This window comes from Canis lupus, chromosome 13 (assembly GCF_003254725.2).
Source record: "Canis lupus dingo isolate Sandy chromosome 13, ASM325472v2, whole genome shotgun sequence".
Taxonomy (NCBI): Eukaryota; Metazoa; Chordata; class Mammalia; order Carnivora; family Canidae; genus Canis; species Canis lupus.
Genome location: NC_064255.1, coordinates 34,061,240 through 34,085,281, shown reverse-complemented (window position 1 = coordinate 34,085,281; position 24,042 = coordinate 34,061,240). Strand labels below are relative to the sequence as shown.

Here is a 24,042-nt window from a genome sequence, read left to right as displayed (position 1 = left end):
TCCATGTGCATCATTGACTTACACCTGGATGAAGCCAATGAGAAGTAATAGAATGGTAATAGAATGATAGAATGTGGCTTCTTTTTTTTTTTTTTTTTTGAAAGTGGCTTCTGAGTCAACTAGACCCAAGATGGAAGGGAGTCTCCTGTCTTACCTGCTTGATTTATCTGCTTGACTTGAGACCTCAGGAGACTTTCCCTCCTTTCTTTAAGTGCTCAGCTGTGCACTTAACATGCTGCTTCCTCTGTTTTATCAGAAAGTTCTGGGATATATGTCATAAGCAGACTTTTAGGTTACCTGGCTCATATTGCCAGAAACCTATGCATTTTTGTAAGCTCTTTCTTCCTCTTGGGAGTGTCTGGGGAAATTCTGGGCTCTGCTGCAGGGAGATGTAGGGTATGCTAGACTGAGCAGGAGGTGGGCTAACCCCTTTGTCATGTGACTCCCACTGTGCCTTGGGTAGGTCCTAGTCTCTCTGGCCTCACTCTGATTATCAGTGACAATGGAGGGTGATTATACCTGACTCTGAAGTGCTCATGCTCTAAAATCTTAATGTTGATGGAGTGCCACTTGCTGTGCTCTACAGTGTCCTGACAGCACTGTGCTGGGTGCTGGAGAGAGAGTGCTGAGCAAGGAGCTTAGTACCCACCCAACCACATGGCACATGGTCATTGAGTGGGGAGGACAGACAGCCAAGAAGTGATGGCAAACTGAGGCATGGCATCCTGGATGGGAGGCATGGAGGGAACAGGGGACCACCTCTAATGAGCATCCTGGGAGGAGCCAGGGAAGGCTTTCAAAGGTAGTGACATCTCAGCTGAGAACCAAAGTGTGAAAAGAATGTGTCCAGGTAGAAAAGCAGAGCAGAAGCAGAGCATAATGAAGACTCAGGGCAAGGGAGCATTCCAGTCATGGCAGGACCAAAAACTATGCTAATACCTTAATCAATGGCCACATTTTAGCAATCTCTAGAAGCCAAATTCTAAACTGAGGACTTAGAGGGCAGACCCATATGTGTGTATGTAAGAGAGAGAGACACCCCCTTTTAGGAATTGCAGTATCAGCCAAAGCAGGCCACGCCGGGGAGTCTGGCCCTGAGTGTACCCCCAGCCTGTACCAAGCAGGAGGGAGTCACCATATGAAGATGCTGGGATGTTCATTCCCACCCTGCACCCGAGCTACAAACTGGAGATGAGCCCGGGTATCAGGAACCAAGTGGGTGCCAGGATAGGATGGTACCCATTCAGGGGCAGATGGAGGTAGTTCTGGGAAGACCTCCTTGTGCAGAATTCCTGGGTGGGGTGAGCAGGTGTCACCGTGGCTTGCAGGTCGGGGGAGTTAGTTACTCCTTCAAGGATAGTTCAAGACCTGGCTTGGAAATAAACATGACAGCACATTTAAAGAAACATTTCATTCTGACTTGACTTATTTGTTCTGTTTGTTTGTTTCTCAGGGCCCTTCTGGACCACCAGGAGACAAAGGGCCCCCGGTACAGTATGGGTGAAACGAAGGGTTGGGCTTAATGGAGAAATCCTGTTTTAATTAAAGCAATTTTAAAGTGGAAGGGCCAAACTCAAGTGCTATCTGCAAATCCCTGCCATTAAACAGTCCAGACACTGTAGGATATAAGCATATCCTCTGGAATGGTACAAGTAGGAAGGGCATGGGCGATGTTCTCATCCAACATGCCCGTGCTATAGTTGGGCTGACTGAGACGGGCTTTGCTTTTTTTGGCATCTAGGCACCCCAGAAGGACAGCAGGGTGTGATGAGTTTCATCTAATTACCAGCAGAACTAATTTTGAATCCTGGCTTCACCACCCCCAGCCGCATTGTCCTGATTCAGTGGGGGATCTCTCTTAGTCTGTAAAGTGGGCATGTTCAGCCATGGGCCGTTGTGGAGGTCTGTTGGGCTAAATGCCATGAAGGAACAGGAAAGCTCTCAGGAAACATTTGTTCTTAGGAGTAGCTGCCATTGATGATAAGCAGAATGTATGCATTTACTAAGAAAATGTGAATTTCTATAAACTTACCCCAGAGCAAGAGGAGCTGCAGATTAGCACCTATGATGACATGCTTTATGGGTAAAATTCAGTGCACTCAAGTAATTTGCACTCAAGTGATTTCTAAACCAAGAAAATGAGTTTTAATACCCATTTTTGTAGATGAGGAACCGGAGGCCCAGAATAGTTCATTGAGAGGCATCAGATTTCAGAGCAAGTTGCTGTAGTGGAGCAATAAGGTGGATAATACAGGGGATGGGGCTCCCCTGAAGGGGTTGTCATGCAGGGGACCCCTGGGAGGTCACAGAGAGGCAGGGTTAGCTCCAGAGCAGCCCTGTGGCCCAGGCCCTGCACCTGCCAGCACAGATCTACTGATTCCCACCTACAGATCTACGGAAGGAAGACTCCTACAGGAAGTGGGATCCGCAGTGAAAGATATTTGTGAGAATTCCTGATACCGTCCAGAAATTTTCAACAGAATGGGAGGAATTTTCTAACAAAAAATAATAAACATCCTCTAAGTACTGGGCACTGAGCCTCGCATGCTTTAACTTAGGGAGCTGGCTGGCAACCCACCAGACGCAGAGGGGTGAGCCATGGTGAGCTCACTGCAGGCGCTGACCCTTCCACTCTAGAAAGGAGCCTGCACTCGGGGGCCTGGGCAGGAGGGCTCACGGTGAAGGTGTTCTGGAGTGTTCTTTGTGTGTGTAACACACCCACCTCCCCAAGCTTGGGGACGTAAGCGCTGAGCAGAGGCACTTGGCACACACATCATATCAGATTCCTCATAGTAACAGGCCATTTCTACAATGAGAACCAACTATTGCCAAGGAAGGGGGGGGGGTCTGATTTTGCTTAAACTGTTGGCAAGTGTCTTACCTTCTTTTTTTCTCAGGGATCCCGAGGCTTACCCGGATTCCCCGGCCCCCAGGGACCAGCTGGCCAGGATGTAAGTAAAGAGCAATGCTCAGCTGAGGTTCTTCTAGACTCCCCTGGAAGCCCACCTCCGCCACCTGCAAGCCTCTCTTGACCAGGAAACCCTCCACTAATCCCTGCCCCTTCCCCAGGAACACTTTTAGATTTTTGCTCTTCTGTTGCCTGTGAGCTATGATTTTGTATTGATGCTTTTGTGTATCTGATGCTTTCAGAACCTCGTTAGCTCCCAGATGTTGTGTGCAACGCCTCCCACTTTTTTGGTCAACTTCCTTACATACCTAGCAGGCCATTTCTGCTAAGATCCAGTGCCCGCCGTGGACTTGCTGTCCATGGGCTTGTTCCTGACCCATCCCTGTGCAAAGGCTTTCCTCTTTCAGGGGTAAATCCCACAGACTTACCCGATGCTCACCGAGGATGACACCCCTTCCCACATTGTGGCAATGATAATCATCTCTTCTCTCCATGCCTGGCCTCTGCTTAGATAGAGCTGAGCTCCAAGAGGAGAGGGAATGTATGTCTTAAGGCATCTCCAGGCCCCTGTGCCAGGCACACGGATGTTGCTCACCACACGCTCTGACTCAATGCGTGGCTGGCAGCGCTGAGTTCCTACGAAGCACAGCTGTCCAGCGCCATTCAGCCGTAGTACTTCTCTTAGACACGCATCTCCCCATCCGTAGTTTCCACTTTGGCGGGGACACTAAATCACCTTCTCCTTCCCTTCCTTGCTTCTACTGTAGAGGAGAAAGTTACCCTCTGCAACCTGTCCACATACTCTCTCATTTCCCTGCACCAATCTCAATGTGACCTCCTTATACCCAGCCCTCTTTTCAGAGCTGGGCCTTCCACCTGTGTTTAGAGAAGGATGTTGGCAATTTAAGAAAATGTGTGTGTGTACACACAGGGACACGCTCAGCGTGCAGGCACTGTTTTCAGTGTTGCATTTTGAGTAGGAGTTATAGGCAAGGTGGCTTATTCTAAATTATTGGCCACAGTGGACTATTTTCTGGGAAGATTTGAGGGTTTAGCTGAGACTGGAAGCCATGCATTTTTATTGGCACCGGTCTTTGTGGTTGGGTGATCTTTTTTCTACCCAGTTACCCTTGGTGGACACAGAGGTGGGGTGGGGGGTGGCGTGGGCAGAGCGGCTCGGGATGATGTGCTTCACACAGTTAATGCTTCACTTTTCTCTTCTCTTAGGGTGTACCAGGAAATCCGGGAGAAAGAGGGCCTCCTGGCAAGCCTGTATGTCATCTCACTGTTCTGGATGAATATTAACTCCCAGCCAGGGCTCCAGTGGGAATAAAACACAACTCAGATAGTCTGGGAGGCTGAAAGAGGGACTTCTTACAGAGCCATGGGGCAGGGGCTGATCTGAGATGCTGGGGGGCCCAGAGATAAGCCAGAGTGGGAGGCAGACAGGACCGTAGCCTGTTTCCAGTGCAGAGTGAGAGCGCGAGGGTGGGGAGGGGCTATAGCTGTGGGTGCGAGGCCATTGCCAGAGAGCCAGGGCCTGAGCGGGGGAGCAGGGTCTCCTCCCCAGCTCGTCTCCTAACAGTGCCTCCCTCATCTGCCTCAGCCAAGGCCTGCAGGCAATGAGCCCCACGGATGCTCCCGGGGAGCGGCCTCCCCAGCTTGGAACAGGACAGGGAAGGGTAAGGAGTTGGTCTGGGGGTGAGCAAATGGTCCCCAGTGTACATCACAGTGTAAATGGTCCATTTCCTCCCCGTCCCAGGATGTCATCACTGCCCTGGATCCCCCCCCCCTCCTTTTATTTATACAGTGGCAGAAACTTTCCTCTCCCGAGAGAATGGTGGAAGCCGTGGGGTTGCAGGGAAATGGCTGGTCCCAAGTGCTCCCTTCTTGGTGCTCCAGCCCAAGGCTCCTGCGGGCTCCCTCGTGGGCAGCATGTTTAGCCTTCTTGATTAGGTTGCTGTTGCCAGAGAAGCCCCAAGGCTGGGCTAAGTAACCAGGACATCAAGGGGTGTGGGGAGGGGTGGGCTCCAGGGGAGGAACAGTGAGGATGAGCAGTCAGGGTGGGGGGCAGTGCAGACACGGGAGACTGGTCACCGCTGAAGGACGTTACCCAGGAGGGCAGAGACGGTTGCGTCAGGAGTTGGGACTGTGAGGCCCCCGTGGGACTGACTGTACAGTCCGGCTCTGAAACAAGGATGCTCACCTGGCAAAAGCTCTCCTTTAGGCTGAGCCTGAGAGTTAGAGTCTCCTTTGCAAGCCTGGCCGCTGCAAGAGCCAGGCGAGCACCCATGGGCGCCAGTCACTGCCTCATCTGGGTTGCTGGGCCCGCCAGGGGACCTACCTGTGGGACCAGTGGAGGGTCGAGTGAGAGCTTAGGGACAACTCGCTTCCCCTCCTCCTCCACGGGAGCCAGCTTTGCGGCAGCCAGTGAGCCCCCAGAAGCTGCGTCGTTGGCCCAGGGTAAGGCTCTGGTGAAGCAGGGGGTGACTGAGGTTCAGAGCAGAGGCTAAACGGAGGTTCCAGGGACCTCTGCCGAAGCTAGGCCTCGACACCTCTCTGCAAAGAGAAGCCAGCACCATCCACCGACAGTGTGGACAACCAGGACTGTCCCATGGCTGAGCACCTGCGGGGTATGGAGGGAGAGAGGGAGGAAGGAGGGGGAAGAAATAGAGCACCTTTAAATGAACACACTGCCCACGTGTGGTCCCAGGTACAGCCCAGCGGCTCTCAGGGTCTCTTTGCTGTTGCTGGTCAGATAAGGCATTTTTCAGGGGCCCCCAAGACACCCTCAGGCTCCGTGATTCCCTGGGAGGACTCCGTGGGACGGCTCTAAGAACTCAGGAGCACTGTTCCATCACGATGACAGTTCCTTACGGAGGGAGGACACAGGTGACGGCCGGCACAGGAAAATGCACAGGAATAGCCCCAGGGAGACCAGGCCCAGGGCCTCCAGTGACCTCCCCCGCCCCGGGGTGAACTGGTGTGGACAGCACTTCAGCCCCCCTGCAGTTTCCTGGGATCAGATGCATGAGAGAGGGTGGCAGGTGCTGGTAAGAGCGTGACGTGTGGCCCACGAGGGAAGCTCACCCAAGCCTCAGCAGCCGGAGCATCCGAGGGCTTAGAGGTCACCCGTCAGGAGCAGGCAGGGCCAGTCTCTCGAGTGAGTGGGTTTGGATACCCCTCGCCGGCTGCCTTCAGCCTGTACCACACAGTCCCTGCTCCTTGGGGTAGAGTAGGGGACCCGGAGGGTTTCTCCGGTGCTGCGCCCCCAGAATTCCTGGGCTGGGAATCCCCGTGCAGAGAGTCAGGCCCCTAGAGGCGCAGCCTCTGGCAGGGATTCTGGTGCAGTGGATGGGTTGACGGTGAAGTCCATGGGGATCCAGGGAGGAGGACAGGGCAGGGAAAAGCAGGCTTGGCCTGGCCCAGAGGGGCCGCTGGCTCTGCGGACAGCCGCCCGGCAGGTCCCACCTTGAGTCGAGAGGCCTCTGCGCATCCTGCGCCTACCCCATGAGGTTTACGGAAATGGGGTGCAACAAGACCTTCACAAAACTGTGCCCCAAGGCCACACCGTACCTAGGCTGAGCCTCCCTGGCTGGCCTCTCTGCTTCTGTGAGCGCTGCTGGCCATGTGGTTGGTGATACCGGGGAACCCCATGACGGCCCAGAAACATCCCAGCCTATAGGGGCCCCACAGCACGGTCCCATCCCGATTTGAACAATATAGATCCTCCACTGTTATTAACTTCCCAGGGTAAAACATAAGGCTTCAGGATAAAACCTCCTCTTTCTGCTTCGGAATTAAAGTTTCAATAAACAATATTGCAGAGGTTGGCCTTCCTCCGGAGGGACTGGCTCAGAACCAGGGGTCCCTGGGCTTCGGCGGTAGCAAGTGCATGCAGAGCTCGCTCTCGGCCTGCGGGGCCGGCATCGCTTCGGCACCTGCCCATCTACATCTGTCGGTCCCGATCTCGGGTGTCCACCTGTGTCATAGCCCAGAGGGTGCACAGAGGGCCCGCACGCGCCTGCAAGTCACTACCAAGGGTGTCCTGAGCAAGCCGGCCTGATGCCATGGTCACAGGGCTTCTGTTAGCCGTAGGGTGCAGCAGCAGCCCCGGGGCGGCGGGGAGGAGGTCAGGAAATGGGGTTTGGTATCCAGGAAAATTGTGTTGGTTTCAGCATTCCCAGGATGCCGGTGTCCATTCACAATTCATAAGCCGGAATGCCAACAGAATCAGGAGAAATCAGCCACTGCACGCTCACGCGCGGCCCCAGGCTTCCCATATTCTAAAGGAAAATCTAACACTTTCCTCTGGAGAATAGATCCTCTGGCTCTCTCTGTCTGCTGCAAAATGTAGAAGTTTGCAAAACACCCTGGCAGTCTACTCCGGTTCTGCCCAGAACTCCCCCTTCCCTTCAGGGTCTGCCTTGATTACTGCTTTCCTTCCAGCTGTGTGTTCTCATACTCTGGTGGGAACCCAGCCTCCACCCCCACCTTGGGCCATTGTGCTGACACAGCACACTCCAACTCAGGGGGTTTGAGTGTGAATTTGGTGACCCGCAGACATCTGCATACCTTCAGAGGCTTTGTAACCACTCTTGACTTCGGGACTCTCTTCCCCAGAGTTAGACACCTTCAACCCGTATGATGCAGGGTGAGGTTTAGGATGCCGTTTCACCTGGGAGAGCTGAACAGGGGGCTTCAAAGTCATACTAGGCTGAGAGCAACAGCCGTTTGCCATCTGGGGGCATCCAGGACGGCCTGCCCCTTTGCCTTCCACAGTACCCGCACGATCTCTCAGGACTTGGTGGGGAGTGGGGAGGGGACACCACAGGAGCCTGGGGACCAGGAGGTTGAGGTCGGTCAACCATGGCTAGGAATGGGAGCCTGTACGGTGGCTGCCTCAGAAGTGGCTTGTTTCCATTGCTTCCCCAGCTTGGGACATAGACAGGGCTGTTTGCATCCTGCGTACACTTTGAAGGCCTTATGCTCTCCGAGCAAGGATGGGATGTACCGTATGCATGCCTGTGTATACATCTGTTCATTTATTTTTACTTTGGCAGGGTCCCTCCTCACTGCTGTCTCCAGGGGACATAAATCTCTTGGTTAAGGTAAAAAGCCTGAAGTCAACATGCATGCATTTGGAAATGGTGATGGTGGGGACATGGGGGGTGGGGAGTGTGGACGTTTCAATAAGTTGCGGAGTGTTTTTGCTTGAACAACTGTGTGTGAGTATTGATGACAGCAGCCCTGTTTGCTGAGAGCTCACTGTGTGCCCGGCGAGGTGCTAAATCCTCCGTCTCATCCAGCAGCCACTGGCCATATGTGTCAATTTAAGTGTAAGTCAATTAAAATTAAATACAGTGAAAAATTCAGGTCCTTGGTCACACGAGCCATGTTCTAAGTATGTAATAGCCTGATGTGGCTAGAGCCCGCCTTGGCGGACTGCAGATATGGAGCGTTTCCATCCTCCCTGAAAGTTCTGTGTGCAGGGCTGTGCTAAATGCATGGTGTGCATCCTTTACCTGATGTCCACGGTCACTCTGCGAGGTTGGTACTATTTGTGTCGTTGCTTTGTGTGCCAGGAACGCGAGCCCTTGAGGGTGAGTGGCTTTCTGGGAAGGCCGCCCGGTGCTCACTGAGTTCAGAGACTAACCCCGCACAAGGCTGTCTCGTGTTCTACAAAGGGGGCCGTAGGCAGAGCCAAACAGCTTGGGTGTGCATCCTGCTGGTGCAAGGGCCAGAGCACAGGGCAGGGAGGTGAAGGCCGCTGCTGAGCCCTTTGACCAGGAAGGCGACCGGATGTGGGTGCAGACTTCATTGGTTTCCAGAACTTGCTGACCTTGTCCATGAGCACAAAAGGCTCTCTGAGAAGCGGGGCACCCCTCTCGTGAGATCGGGGGAGGACAAGTGCCCGTCCAAGGATGGCTGTAAGCAAGACAGACGGGTAGGGTCTGTGTTTCAGAAAGAACAGTCCCGCTGTGGTGCATAGGGACGACGCTTTTGCTGGCTCTGCGTCAAGCCTTTGTCTTAATTTAGGGTGAAACTTGGCATTTGTGTGATCAGCTCCTTCCTCACCTCCTGCATTCTGAACAAGCACTTGGGCGGTGTCAAAAAAGCACAGGATTCCCTGCCTGAGAGTGAGGGAGCAAAACAAGGAAGAGAAGAAAACCTTTTCGGAGAAGCCTGAGACTTTTCATCTCTGTACACATTGAGATGCCTGGGTGGAAAGCTGTACTTTTTATTAAAAAAAAAAAAAAAAAAAAAGGAAGAAGAGAAAGTCTTTCCTGATTTTAATTGACCAGAGAAAGCTTTTTTCATCGTTGAGGGCATGACAAGAAATCATTACCTATTGATTAAGTTCCTTGTTTATTGGAAGCTTTTATTAGCCTAAATCAGTTCTCATAATCCTGTTGCTCTAGAAGGAGCTGGGTTTGCATCAGCCCTGCCCTTCCCCCACAAAGAATTCAACCCCGGATCGTGCCAGTCTTTCTGCCACAGGAATGGGGAGCTTCATGCTTTCCAGCTATAGCACTGAGACAGGTATTTAGTCCAATCAGTGCTCCTTACCTGCTATGGGATGCAGCTGTGTTCTTCAGAGCAGCTGGGAACCCCAGAGGGGACAGGGGCCACCTACATTCAGGGTGGCACCCAAGACTCCCTGGGCCCGTGGAGCTGTGCTTTGCCTGGGGCCCAGTGGGTCTGCCCAGGTCGGCAGAGCCTGCTGCCATCACTCCCTGCTCCACAGTCAGCTGCTGCCATTTTGATGGAGGGTGAAGCCTGTTGGTCTGGTCCAGGTGTCTGGTGGCAGGTCCCTCCCTTGCTGAGAAGGCATCTTTTCATTACAGAATATTTATCTCTGCCCCCAAGGAATTTTATAGCAGCCCATACTTCATTCTGATAGTTGGAAAACTGCCTGGGTAGAAAGTTCATCTCCCGAGTCCCCGGTAAAGAAACTTCTGCAATTGGCTGTGTGCCCAGCGAGGTCATCCTCAGGATGTCTCCATCAGATGGCTCCCTGGGATGAACATTATTTCATCTGATCTTCACAAACGACCCAGTAGGTGGGCACCGTTAAGTCTGCATTTTGCAGGGAGGAGGCTGAGCACAGCTGGGGCAGGCGCGTGTTCAAGGTAAGAGCTGGAGAGTGGCAGAGCCAAGACCAAACCCACCACGTGTCAGACTGCAGACCCTCTGTGCTTAACCCCTCTGTCGCCTGACTACTTCATGCATCCGACCGGATCCCTGAGCAAGTACAGGTGGGTGGGGAGCTGCCTGCCTGTCACCTAGAGGTATGAGAGGTAGGCTGTAGGGCCCTTTGGAAGAGCACTGCAGCGAGGTCTCGGGTATCTGGTGAAAGGTTGGGTAAGATGACCTGGGGGTTATCTCTACTCCTGAAGGGCAACAGCTGCTTTCTTCACGTGGCAAAGACTGTGGCATTCCTCCCTTTGGTAGGCATGTGGGAGTGTGCTTACTTGGTATGCTGCACCATGCTGACTACCAACCCGGTGAGCTGGGTTTGATGAAAACATCTTAGGCAAAAAAAAAGGAGACAGAGACCAGAGGGAATCAACATTTATAGATTCCACCCCAGGAACCCTGCAACACACCAGGTGCTCTGCATGCACTGTTTCATTTAGAGTTTGCAATAATCCCCTAAGGAAGGAGAATGACCCTATGAGGGGGCAAAAGACTCAAAGGGATTGAGTGACTCGCCGGAGCGGTTCTGTTAAATAGAGGAGTTGGCACACAGTATCGATGAGCAAGGGCATCCGATTGGCAGAGGAGACATGCAACAGGTTCAAGGAAGGAATAGTATGGAAATCATGATGGCGGATTAGCCTCCAAGGTCGTTGTGCCGTCATCATGTGCCAGGCATAGGCCTTGGGCATTTTTCATTCATTACCTAATTTATTTTTCACCGGATTTTGAGGTCCTCCATTCACAGGTTAGAGGGCTGAGGCTCAGAGGAGTGAAGTCATGATCCCAGCGGGGGCAGAGGCTCCGGTGTGGTCTGGTTGCAAGCAGGACCCGGTCTATCTGAAGGCATTGGAGGTAGCCGAGGGTCAGGAGGAACTGGGGGCCCTAAGAGCTGGGCGGCCAGAGTGAGCATGGGTGGGACTGCAGGTTGGGGGCTGGTCTCACTGTGCTCCCTGGACCCTGGGACTAGGGGTGCGGTAAGTCCACCACCTGCCCACACTGCACGTCTGGCAATTGCTACGGCTCATGTTCAAGGAACAGTGCTACACAGAATCTGTGACTAAGATAGACCCAGGCTGAGAGCCCTCCAGAAATTGGAAAGAAATAGGTGGTGAGACCTTATATTACACAGATATAGCGTCTAAATGGTATGGATCCCACCATGAAGAATGGTTTCCAGATCACCACTGTGCCCTCTAATGCCAGCAAAATCCCAGTGGTTGGAATTCCTGCTGCCGCCAGGCTAGCCCCATTCCCCATATCAGACACCTGTTATCGCAGTGTTTCATGGATGCCCTTCATTTTAAAGACCTACAGGAGAAGGTCCAGGGATAAGGGATTTCCTCCCCACTCTGCTACTCTTCCAAACAAAAAAACAGCAATCACCCTCGCTTTGTATACCCCAACATGTGGCACTCCCCAGCCTCTAAAAAATATTCAGCTTCTCAAACCACCCACTAAAAGAAGATGGCACAGGACACTAAAAGATCAGGAGATCAGTAGGGCTATTGGCTGGTTGGTTGGGTCGGCTGGCTCATTCCTGTGTTGAACTCCTGCTCCATGGGAGGCCCTCTGCTCTGGATTGGGCAAGTCAAGATAAAGCAACTCTCCTTCTGTCTTCTGAGAGCTGACACCTTCTCTGTGCTTGGTGGGGATGGGATGGAGCTGTACATGGACAGTGAGGCCAGTGCAGGAGTTCCTGGGGTCGTGGGAGCAGGAGTCCAAAGCAGTCCCCAGTCTGAATTAATCAGGAAGGCATCTTGGTGTCGGAGGCCACTAAAGACTCTTGGAAGGTTGAATGGGAGAGAAACAGGTGAAAGGAAGGCGGGCCATTCAGAGTCACTTTTGTGATGGAAAAACCCCTCCATCCTGAGTTAGAGACCAAGATGAATGCCAAGTCACCTGCAACATGGTCTTCCATAGGAGGGAGTGCAGCTGCCACAGGCCTGTGCAGATGCCTGCAGCAGAGCATCCCAAAGGCCACGGTTAATGCGTTTGTTTTGTGCTAATTGACACCATTTAAGCTTGAACCCTTCAAGATAAGAACTCATTGTGGTCTCAAAGCAGAAAGGCCCAGAGCCCAACAGTGGGGGCTTCACAAGTCCTTTTTCATCGAGAGAGTCACCAAATGCAGATGTGAATTGAGAAGCCTAGATTATTCCTAGCAAGGAATAATCTGACATTATTCTAAGTGCCTTCTCTATACTATCTTATCAAACATTTATCACAAGGAGAGGGGAGGGAGGATGACAGAGACGCAGCACCACAGGACTATGGGATAAGACACAGGCTGCAGTGTGGTCAAGCCAGCGAGTTTTGCTCCGTACACACTGTGCTCCAAACTGTGAGGTCTTGGGACGACACAGACAAATTAGAAAACATGTTCCCTGGGCCGAGAGACCTTTAAAATCACACCAGGGACAGCACTCACCTGCCTCAAAGAAGTAGAGCAAAGCTCAATTCCCAGGAGCGTCGATTAAATACCTACTTTGGACAAAGAATAATGCCAGGCGAGTGTGGTTAGATCCGGTGCCTGTCACAGCAAGAAAATCCCGAGGCTGTGTGCCTGTTGCTTCCTTTGTTCTGCTGCTTTGTTCACAAACCACTTAGGCAAACCCAGGAGACAGAGAGCTCAGCTTCCAGCTTTGTTCTGTCTCCCGCTTTAGGAACAGGACATGTTATTTGTAACAATACTAAATGTTTGCATTAAATCTGTACTGTTAATGCTTTTCACTGCTCACAGATCGTGGTGCACTTTTAACAGCACCGTTGCGGGCAATAGCTCAAGCAGTCTGGCTGGCTAGAAGTAGGGAGAAACGAGGTGATGATCCAGCTGTATCAGTGCTAAAATCTAAGATTAAGAGAGAAAAATATGCAAAGTTTGACACAAACACTCCCGGTGATGACTCAGTCCACCTGTTTGTTTTTACATCATTTGCATGGGCCACTTTTGCTTTATAAGTGATTGTTATTTATTCTCTCTCTCTCTCTCTCTCTCAGGATGTGTGCAATGACTGCCCTCCAGGACCCCCGGGCCTCCCTGGCCTCCCAGGTTTTAAAGGGGACAAAGGTCTCCCAGGAAAGCCAGGGAGAGAAGGCACAGAAGGCAAAAAAGTAAGGAGAGAAGGAGACAGTTTGTCTTTATCACTGCGATGAGATGCATCATCTTGGAGATCCTAACACTGCCTCTCTGTCCAGATGGGAAGAAGCAGAGGTCTAGGGGTCATCTTGGGGACCAGCCACCACATGAGTTGTGCGCTGTGCCCATGAGTGCACAGTCACACTCAGCACTACCACCTGCCCACAACCCTTTGCTCAGACATCCTGGATGGAGGGAGAGGGGGCAGGGACATTGCCGCTGGAAATCCGTGAATAGGTGTGCGAGGGCAGTGGCTTGCTGATGACTCTGGCTATGAGCTCCAGACACTAATTCTTGTTTGTTTGTCTTCTGTTCCTGCGACAGGGAGATGCTGGGCCCAGGGGCCTCCCAGGGCCTCCAGGAATAGCTGGACCACAGGTCAGTGAGCCCTCATTAACCTTGTGTGCATCCATTCTGCTCATCTTACTGGTTCATCTAAGTCTGACGAAGAATAATGTCCAGTGTGGAGCAACGAAGCTTTAAAAATCGTGATGCCCACACTCGAGGTCTAACCATGGCTTCGAGTATCTCAGTGACCTTGGAAAGGGTCACAGTTGAACCTCAGGCTACTCATCTAGAAATGCCTCAGTATTCAAATAATGAAATGAGCTAGGGGATTGGAATAGGTCATAGTCACTGGTTAAGACACGAGCTTTGGGGTCAGACGAAGCTGGATTTGAATCCCAGCCCTGAGTGGAGTCAGAGCTATGTGGCCTTAGGCAAAATCTTTGACCCCTCTGGGCCTCAATTTCACCACCCATGTATGATAAGAATAAAAGCTAGATTCAGAGATTTGTTAGAGTTGAACAAAGTAATGCATTAAAAAAAAAAAGCTAGTTGCTCAATAAAAAACGTTATTAGGGAAGTGCTATGGCAGTGTAGGGTGAGCATTACTGCCTCTCATAGGAGTGACAAGGCACCCATGAAACACGGGCAGGGCAGCTTTGTGCTTTCATAAAGCCAGGGAGACTGGTCTGGGAAAAGGAGCTGTGATCTCAGCCATAGAATGCGAGGGAGGCCCTGACTGCTGAAACAGGTGTCTGGGCTATGGTGTTTGGACTCCTGATGGTGACTGGTAGGAGCAGGAAGGGAGGAGAGCTGACCCCCACCCACCCTCACTCCCCTTCCCTCAGCATCTGCACCCTGGAGGCTCCCTGATGCTTGGGGCCTTTGTGCTGTTGACAATGCCTTGACACTCAGGGGCAGATGTGTCACTGTATCTCTTCCTGTGGCCTGGCTGGGACACGACAGCATGGCTTGTCCGACACAAGACCCAGCAGAGAATGATCAGTAGGAGAGAGAGTTCAGGAGTTGCATCTCTGGACTTGGCCTTCCCACTTAGCGATGACCTTGGGCTAACTTCCTTCTACTTCTGCTCTGCCCTTTCTTGCTGACAAACTAACGGGGTGTCAAAGCATTGACCTTCCAGTCCCGTGGCCCTGACAACTGCTCAGGAGATGCTCCGCCAGGTCTGGTACATGGTAGGCCCTCCACCAACCCTAACTTCTGTTCTTTCTTTTTTTTTTTTTTTTTTTTAATTTTTTTATTTATTTATTTATGATAGTCACAGAGAGAGAGAGAGAGGCAGAGACACAGGCAGAGGGAGAAGCAGGCTCCATGCACCGGGAGCCCGACGTGGGATTCGATCCCGGGTCTCCGGGATCGCGCCCTGGGCCAAAGGCAGGCGCCAAACCGCTGCGCCACCCAGGGATCCCTAACTTCTGTTCTTTCAATTCAAGGAGGCAGAGGCAGGGGTGGAGGGGTCACAGCAAGTGGCAGGGCCGAGACTGGGGTGAGGACCTGCATATAAGGTGTGGACTCCTGATAGTGACGGCAGGAGCAGGTGACGCAGGTGTGGGAGCCCAAGACCTCATTAACCAATATAAATAAGACTTTGATGCAATATTTTAAGAAGTTTGAAATCAGTGCAGTTGACCCACAAGGAAGCAAATGTCACTAAAGATGGGACTTAACCCTACACTTGAACTACTTACCTTCTTCACTCCTCCTAATCCCAGCCCCATCAGAGCCCAGTTTATTTACATTTTTTAAAATATTTTGTTCATCTTGGGTTATTTGGCCTTAATTTTGACTTTTTAAACCATGGCATTGGACTATTATTTATCTTGGATACTGGTGTTTCCAGAATCCCTTACGTGTTACACCCAGGGCAAGTGCTTCCTTGCCTTACCTTACGGTCATCCCTGGAAAAGGGAGTTGGAGCTCTTACTACTATATTAGGAGGCAAAGAAAAATACTGTAGGGTCATAGCAGAGCACTCAATGGAGCGGTTGGGTATCAGGATGGAAAACATCCAGAGTTCTCAGGCCTGCCTGGCAGGCTAAGACATAGAGGGTTTGTGGTCCATAGATTTTATGAGGTCTTACAGGGTTTGGACATCCAGGCCTCCTGCTTCAGGAACTAGAGATATCATGATCAGTGTAGACAGAACAATATATATTTTTTTTTTTTCCTGGTCAGTGTTAGCTTAAGAGACACTCTTAACGTGCAGCATCTCCTGAAGGATTTACCTTGCTTTACCCTCCCTTTCTGAGGTCATCAGCTGCGGCTAAGCTCCTTGCCTGGAGGATTCTGCAGGTGGCAGTTTCAGCTGATCCTTAAGTAACCTTTGCTGTCAATTTGCCCGACTGCTGGGTTTAGCCTCTGCTGAGGAATGGCTTTTATTCAGAGAAACAAAAGCAAATCAATTAAACAGATAAGGAGTTCCCTCCACTAAGTAGGGATTGTTTTCTTTATCAGCCCAATCCCACTGTAGTGCTGGTGTCTTGGGACAATGGCTCTGCCTTTGTTCCTTTATAATTCGCTTCCAGGGAGGGTTTCTTCCTTTACATATTCAGAGAGAGCCAAATAAAGCTTCCATCCAGAAAAAGAACAGAAATTAGCGCTGCCACTGCTGAATGACAGGGTTCTAGCTGTCTCCACTTGGGAGTCCACGGTGACCTTGAGAAGTTGGCAGCATTTGGGGTCCCCCCTACATAATGAGCCCCCAGGCATTTACAGTGGGCTTGTATACCCCATGTTCTGAGGGCCAAAGACAGGTTACCTGCTTTACGGTACCCTCTCTTGCAATGGTCAACATCATCCTAGGAGGTATGGATATTGTCCCGCTTACAGATTAGGAAGCTAAGGCTTAGCAAGGTTAAATTTCAGTACTATCAAGCTACTAGGTGACATAGGAGAGGGGAATCCCTGCCAGCCCAACTGTAGGACCAGCACCCCCCCAAACACACACCCCTTAGTATGCTCTCAAAACTCCCCGTTTATAGTAGGGCCAGCACCAAGGACAGCTCCCAGAGGTGGAGGCTTCCCAGGACCACCACCTACGGTTGGGGAAATGAATCCGAGTTAAATATCTCCAGGACTCGGGGCCTTCAAACCCAAGTCAGCCTCTGTGCTCTTTATTCCTCGCATACCACCCTCCAGAAAACAGACAAGAGAACTGTTTCATTTTCTCTCTGTTGAACCTCTCTTATCAAACGAGATCTCAGCTAGTCCTGCGGACATGAAGATGAATTTGTACAGTGAAAATGCTACCATTTACCAGAGGCTGAGCATTCCTGATTATTGTTCTGGTTCTTTCGTAGCCAGGAGCCCCGGGTGTTCACTGGTCATGTGCATCTCCAAGGGCTTTTTTTGTTTGTTTGTTTGTTTGTTTGTTTGCAGTTGTGACCCTGCATCTGGGAGATCAGCTTCCCCAAAATTTATCGTGCAGATTTGCAGCTGCTCTGACTGCTGGCTGGGTCGGGGGAGGTTAATGCCATGATCAATCACAGCTTCATTCTAGAGCTTTCACACTGCATAAAATGCTGACTTTCAGGGATGGGGTCTGGAGATAGTGGCTACTGTTATGATTATGATCCATGCAGAGAAGAAAGAAGGAACAAGATGATAATCAGAGTGATGACCCTAGGAACGTGCTTTTCTCCAGAGTCCAGTGTAAAACCTCCTTCCAGTAGGAAATGCTGATTATTCTGTCCTCTGTGAAAAGCATTTGGGTTTCTTCCCATTCATGTGCCCACCAGCCAGGTAATGGGAGCTGTAGGGACTGGAGACACAAGATGAGCAGAAGCCCCCACTTGGAGGTTCTGGACATTTCTGAGGGCCAGAGATAAGACCTCCTCTGCTACTTTTAGAACTGCCAGAAGAGGCCCTGGAATCCCTTCTTGCCCAGAAGGTATCCATCCCAGTGTCATTTGGTCTATGCTGTTCAGGAGCTGAAGTCTCTCACCCAGAGCCACTTCAATCCTGGAAGATTCTTACTAATCATCCCCTTCAAAGCTCTTTTCTGAGTCAGAAGGTGTAGAGGTAGGTCAGATATGGGCCATGCTTTCCAGGGCCTGATGTTGTGTTGGAAGAAGAAGGATCTACAAGCTGGTGATTCATACAAAAGTCAGCCTGGGGCTGGGGGTGGGGGTTAAGATTGGTGCGCACAGACTGGGCTCTGGAGGTCAGTGAGCGGTTCCCCATCTGGCTCTGCTGCTTAGTAGCCAAGTGAATTTCCCTTACTAATTATAGGACTTGGGCAGTGTATTTGACTTCTCTGAACCTTGGGTCCCTCATTTGTAAAAGGAGAGCCATGTGGTCTATCTCAAAAAGAGGATATGAGGATCAAACAATGAAACATTTACAGAGCACCAGGCGTGGTACCAGCTGGGTACAAAGAAACATTGGGTATCTCTAACTGCAAGTGGTCCTCATAATTGTTTCTCTGTTTGAATGAATAGAGGTTATAGCAAACCATCAGAGGAAGAGTAAATAGCTTTAAGAAAAATAACACCATGGGGCAAGGAGTCACCTGTGAAGGCCACCTGAAAGAGGTAGGATTTTAGTTGCATTGAAAGGTGAGGCAGGGATTGGCCAGATGTCCCTGGGGGATGGTTTTCTAGGCAGTGAAACAGCACATAAAAATTCAGGGACAAAGCCCATTCTGCTAGTAGCAGAGACTTATTGATCTGAGAAGGTTTAGGCCCTGCCCTCAACAGTTTGCAAACCTCTTGAGAGAACTGCCTTTTTGGTGGATTCACAGAAACCGATATCCTTCGAGCAGCCCCTGGTATGAACATAGCCTCTAAGTAATTGTTACATTGTGCACTTAGCTCACTATAGTATTAAGGAAATATAATTAAACAAAATCTTCTCCCAGCCCAGGAAAAGCTCTCTCTCTAGGAAAGTGGAAGAGTAGGAAAACAGTTGTATTATTGAGTCAGCCTTAAGCCAGAGTGCGATGAGCATCATAGGCCATCTGATGAGAGACTACAGACAGAACTCTCACTCTTCCATAGCCAGATAGCTACACCTGCCTACAAGTCCTCAAGAGGTGCAATAACTGGTCCTCGAATGAATAGCACCATTCACCAGACATGTTCATCCTAAGTTGTCCTAGAAAGTAGGGGTTCGGTCATCTGTGTTATTAGTTCATTAGTTTCACAGAAAGGAAAAAAATGAGCTCCTCTCTTTATGTCAGGAAGTAGTTCTACAGCTTGGAGCAAAGGGCCCTGCTTTGTAATTAGGCTCCCTTTCTCCAGAGACTAGGGGATTGGGGGTGCTCTCTTCCTTGAGGATGGATTACATTTCAAAGGGAAGGTTGCCATCTCCTTGAGAAAGACTTTTCCGAATCCTGGATCCAGCAACACTTACTTAGCTTTTAAAAGGATTTACATACATTTCAAAGAGAGAGAGAGAGAGAGAGAGAGAGAGAGAACCAGCAGTGACAAGTTTTCTAAAGTAAATGCTCTAAGTTAAAGGTGGGGGGGCAGGGGGGGGGTGGTTGGTGGTGGAGAATCTCTTCCTTTCTTTTCATGGAGGGGAGATTTAAGCCCTGACCATGGCCCTGAGAAAACATCATCTAAGAGAATTGAGCTAGCAAAGTAATGACCTGGTAATCTCCCTAAAATACAAACTCCAGGTGGGCAGGGATGTTGTTGTGTTGATTGTTTTAGCTCCAGTGCTTAGAAAGTTTCCTGGAGCATGGTCAGGCTACATGTAACTGCTATGCTCTTGACATTATAAAACCAGTGGGACAAGGCATTATGCCTAGGAAAATAGCCAGAAAGGTAACTTGGGCGGGGACAGGCAGTTTGAATACAGATAGATCTGGATTAGAGTCCAAATCTTGCTTTTTATTAGCTGTGTGACCTCAGGTGAATGACTTAGCCTCTCTGGTCTTCCAAGTCTTTACAGTCCGGTCATCAGCACCCCCCCCCCGCCCACACACACACACACAGAGTAGTCTTATGGGCTGATTAAATAACACAGACATGTTAAATATTTTTTTGCATCAGCTCAGGATATAGACAAAGAAATAGACGGAATGGGATCTCATGTGGAAAGGCCCGGCAGCATGCCCAGAGGAGTAGAGGCTTGGTAAATGTCAGTCTTCTCTTCTGGAAGGAAGTGAGTCAGGGTTGGGGGTGGCTGTGTTTGCTTTGATCCTTAGCTGCAGCAGAGAAGGAGACAGGACAACTGTGGAGATCCCTGAGCTGCTGACATTTTCACTGCTGGGAATTGAAGGTTGAAACCACCCTAAGCCCCGACTGAGGACTGGGATTTGAAAAGAAACCATTTACTTTTAAGGCAATTGTCCTAAATGTCAGAGAAGCAGTGTGCTATTCTATGTACACTTCTTTTCATTGAGATTATAATACGGCCTGCAGACAGTATGCTGGCTTTATAGATTGAAAAGCAGTAGAAATAATTACATGTAAAAATGTCGGAACAAATGCTTTCCCCTCTGAACCTTTTTTTTTTCCTCCTCCTCTGCACACTGGCCTTTGGTATTTTACGGATATTAGTTCACCGAAGACCCCCAACACAGTTCAGGGAGGTGACCAGGGTGTGTTATAAGTAGTCAGATCACCAGTGGACGGCTGTTATGGCACAACAGGGTGGATGGGAAGAGGGCCAGACCCCGGGTTTCAGTGGGTGAATTGTGGGTCTCCACGTCTGGATGAACCTCCTAGATTGACCTACCCCCTGCATCCTTCATTTGCTAGATGAATAAATCCAGAGCAAAGAGGGGACATGATCTGCTCAAGGATGCAAAAACAAGAGATGACAGGCCTGGAACCAGAGCCAAGATTGACTTACTGTGAAAGACTTATTTGACTGCATAATGCATTCTTTTAAAGGAACTGACATGTTTTTGTTTAATAACGTTTTACTGAAATACATTTGTTGCCACAGTAAAATGCAGAGCCAAAATAGGTGACAGTTAAGAGAGATTGGAACTTTTGAATGTTACTTTCAAGGTTAGTCTGTGAAAAATATTTTTGGTAGGGTGCATATCGTGAGTGTCTTAGCCACAATAATGGCACCAATGACGATGGCAGTGATGGTGATGATGGTGATAGTGACAGTGATGATGGTAATGTGACAGTAGTGATCATGATGATAATGGTGGTGACGATGATAATGGTGATGATGGTGATGGTGATGATGGAGGTGATGGTGGTGACGATGATTGTCATGATGGTCATGATGATGGTCATGATGGTGGTGATGATGATGGTCATGATGGTGATGAGAAGGATGATAGCCAACAATGAACTCATTACTAGCTTATGTACTTTGTAGATTTTACATTGTTTAATGCTCACAATAGTCCTATGACAAAGGTACTGTTTTTATTATTCTCATTTTATTTATTTTTTATTTTTTAAGATTTTATTTATTTATTCGTGAGAGACAGAGAGAGAGAGAGAGAGGCAGACATAGGCAGAAGGAGAAGCAGGCTCCTTGCAAGGAGCCCAATGCAGGACTCAATCCCAGACCCCAGGATCACGCCTTGAACTGAAGGTAGATTCTCAACCTCTGAGCCACCCAGGTGCCCCTATTATTCTCATTTTAGAAGCAAGGAGACAGAATTGAAGTAGGTTGCCCAACGACAGAGTTAGTGATGACAAAGCCAAGGTTCAAATACAAAATAATTTACAATAAAGTTATAACTAATATTTACTGAACTCTTGCTACGTCCTGAGCTCTGTGCTATGTCTGATTTTATTCTCCCAACATTTCGCAGGGTAGGCAATCATTATTTTCTCTATTTTGTAGATAAACAAGAAGTCCTACAATTCAGAGTTTAAGAGACCCACTCAAGGCTGCACAGCTAGTGAGGGAGGGAGCGAGGAGCATATGTATGGATGCAGTCTTCTTCCTCAGGCTGCTGGGCAGTGCTGTCCTGTCCACTATCTTCACTTCTCCCTCTTCCCCACTACACACCAGACACCGTGCTGATTCTGCTCCTTTTCCTCCCACACCTTAACATCCCAGTTTCCTCCTGACTGCCCCTCTCTCTACATCCCGGGCCTTCCAGCCCACCCCACACTGTAGCCAGGGAGCCCTTCTGAAACTGGAGTAGTCATACATCTTTCTCACAGTTTCCAAGGCCCACAGCTCAATCCAGGTTCAAGGGGTAAACATCCAGGTTTGTCAGTGAGGTAGGCACTGCCTGCCTCCCCATTTCCATTCCAATGACTCCCATCAGCACTCCACAAACCATTAAGCCATTCCATCAGCAGCTCCTCAGCCAGAGCCCCTTGCTTCTCTCTATGGATGGCATGTCTTGCCTGCAGTTCAGTCTTGATGAGAGTTTGATGAAGAAAGAGTAAATGGATGAATAAATGAATACATAGCTGAATGAATGCATGCAAACTATTTTCTTTTGCAATGTAATTCTACCAAAATTTCCAGTAAGTTTCTTTTTTTTTTTTTTCTCCCAAGGGAAGTAAAGGGGAGCGTGGTGCAGATGGTGAAATTGGACAGAAAGGTGACCAGGTAAGAATTTACTTTATGATGAACTTGAAGAGGCATCACTGTTTCTCGTCAATGAATTTCATTCTGCCATTTCCGATGTCACCGCTTGCATCTTCTTGGCCTGCCGTAGGACTTTTTTTAACCACACTTTCATGGTTTCCATCTTGATTCCTCTAGTTCACTGTCACATTCCCCTTCCCCAATTATCTGAACAGCCTGCCTTTTCTGGCTTCGTTCTGTTGTGTTTTGCTGGACTCTCTTACCCTGAGAGCTTCTAGTTCACTGAAATGGTGGTCATCCATTACACAATGCCTTGTCTTCCCTCCCGCCCTCCCATCACTCCTCAAGCACCTACAGTAAACTCATGGTGCTAGTTGAAATGCTCTACAGGTGTCCCCTCTGCTCAGGGCCAAGCCTGACCTGCTGGACTGCTTTTCCAAATGCTTTGTAAGATAGCACCTGTGACAACATGCCCCTCTTTCTGTGGGTTCGAACATAGCATCCCTATCATCTTTTATCCAGCACTACTAGTTGATTCTACAGTCTAGCTCTCCAGCCTCCAACAGCCTTTCTGCCATTTAAACTGGTTCCTACTTTGCTGCTGTCACTCTTGCCTTTTCCTCTTCTGTCCCCTACCTACTCTCCACCCATCACTCCTCTGTGCATCTCCCATCGGTCCGCCTTATAACCAGCTGCGTGCCAGGCGTGGCACCAGGCCCTGAGATGCAGAGTGAGTAATGGGCAAATCCCTGACCTCACGGGGCTTTCTGCTCCATGAGGGTGAAGCAGGTGAGAAAGTTCTCAGAGGCAGTGAGTCAAGGTCTACATGACATACTCAGCTAAAATTCCATCTGTATTTAGAGAAACAAAATGTGTTTGGATTGTTCTTGCAACAGCGAATTCTCAAGACTAGTGCACTCTATCCTGACTGTGACAGCTTGTGTTTCCTGGTGGCAGGAGATAGAGGCGGAGGTCAGGGAATTCTCTTCCATGATGATGTGTTTGCTTTTATAAAACACTGCCTTAAGAAAACTAAATGTTAGATGCAAAATACCCTCTAGCTTGCTGAGCTCATGCTGTGATACACATGGACTCCTCTCTGCATGGAGACACAAAGATCTTTCTTGAAGTAGCTGCAAACCTGTTATGGTAGGGACGCCGTTAATTCCGTAACCCAAACAGTTTCCATTGTGGGCATATGTTGTGTATGCATATGCATTTATTTCTTTCAGATTCTTATTATGGGATATTTCAAGCCTACACAATAATTAGAAAACATAATAAAAGGACACCCCCCTCCCCCCAGCTTAATACCTATCACCCAGCCATGGGATCTTGCAGCCATTACGGACACTTCTGTTTTCTGTTTTTCTTTATGTCCTCAGCTACTTCCTCACACCATCTTACCTCACATCATGTTGAAGTAAATCCACTTTCAGGGTAGAATTGTTTTTGTAAATATTGTTAGATACATTCTCAACCTATGGAAACACCAACAATTATATATATATAATTATTATATATTATTATATAACTATTTATTATATTATATATAATTATATTATTAATTATAATATTATATAATATATATATAATTTTTTTTAAGAAAGTCTTTTTGTTGACAATGCCTTTATCCAAAATTGTTACTGGAGTTAGAAGTCAGATTCTGGATGGTTGTCTGAAATTCAGTTGTTGCCAAAGTGGAAAGCTTCTTATGAGTCACTTCAAAGAATTGCCTCTTGTGTTTCCCTAGGGCCATCCTGGAGTTCCCGGTTTCATGGGGCCCCCGGGGAACCCTGGGCCACGGGTAAGTGATGATTTTGAATCCCTTCCTCTTTTGACATTTTCATACTCACTAGAGATGGGATCACCCTGGATATGCCTCTTACTTTAAGGACAGGATGACCCCTGAATGTGTCCAGAGCCGAACAGAAGTTGCAGGTCCCAAAGGCATTTGGGGTCAAGGCTCAAGTGGCTCAAGCAGATAGTACCATTGGGCAGTGCAGTTAGAATGTTGTTGGGA

General features: G+C 49.3%; 1 protein-coding gene across 6 annotated transcripts in view; it reads left to right on the top strand.

Annotated features, from left to right (window-relative positions):
* COL22A1 (collagen type XXII alpha 1 chain) overlaps nt 1–24,042 on the top strand; it is a 260,912-nt gene that overhangs the window by 187,840 nt on the left and 49,030 nt on the right. For all 6 annotated transcript variants that reach the window (XM_035702839.2, XM_035702792.2, XM_035702817.2 and 3 more), the window contains 8 exons: nt 1,454–1,489; nt 2,898–2,951; nt 4,136–4,180; nt 7,972–8,019; nt 13,109–13,222; nt 13,572–13,625; nt 21,987–22,040; nt 23,773–23,826. In XM_035702839.2, coding sequence (XP_035558732.2) covers nt 1,454–1,489; nt 2,898–2,951; nt 4,136–4,180; nt 7,972–8,019; nt 13,109–13,222; nt 13,572–13,625; nt 21,987–22,040; nt 23,773–23,826 — 459 coding nt within the window. The remainder of the gene's footprint in view (nt 1–1,453; nt 1,490–2,897; nt 2,952–4,135; nt 4,181–7,971; nt 8,020–13,108; nt 13,223–13,571; nt 13,626–21,986; nt 22,041–23,772; nt 23,827–24,042) is intronic.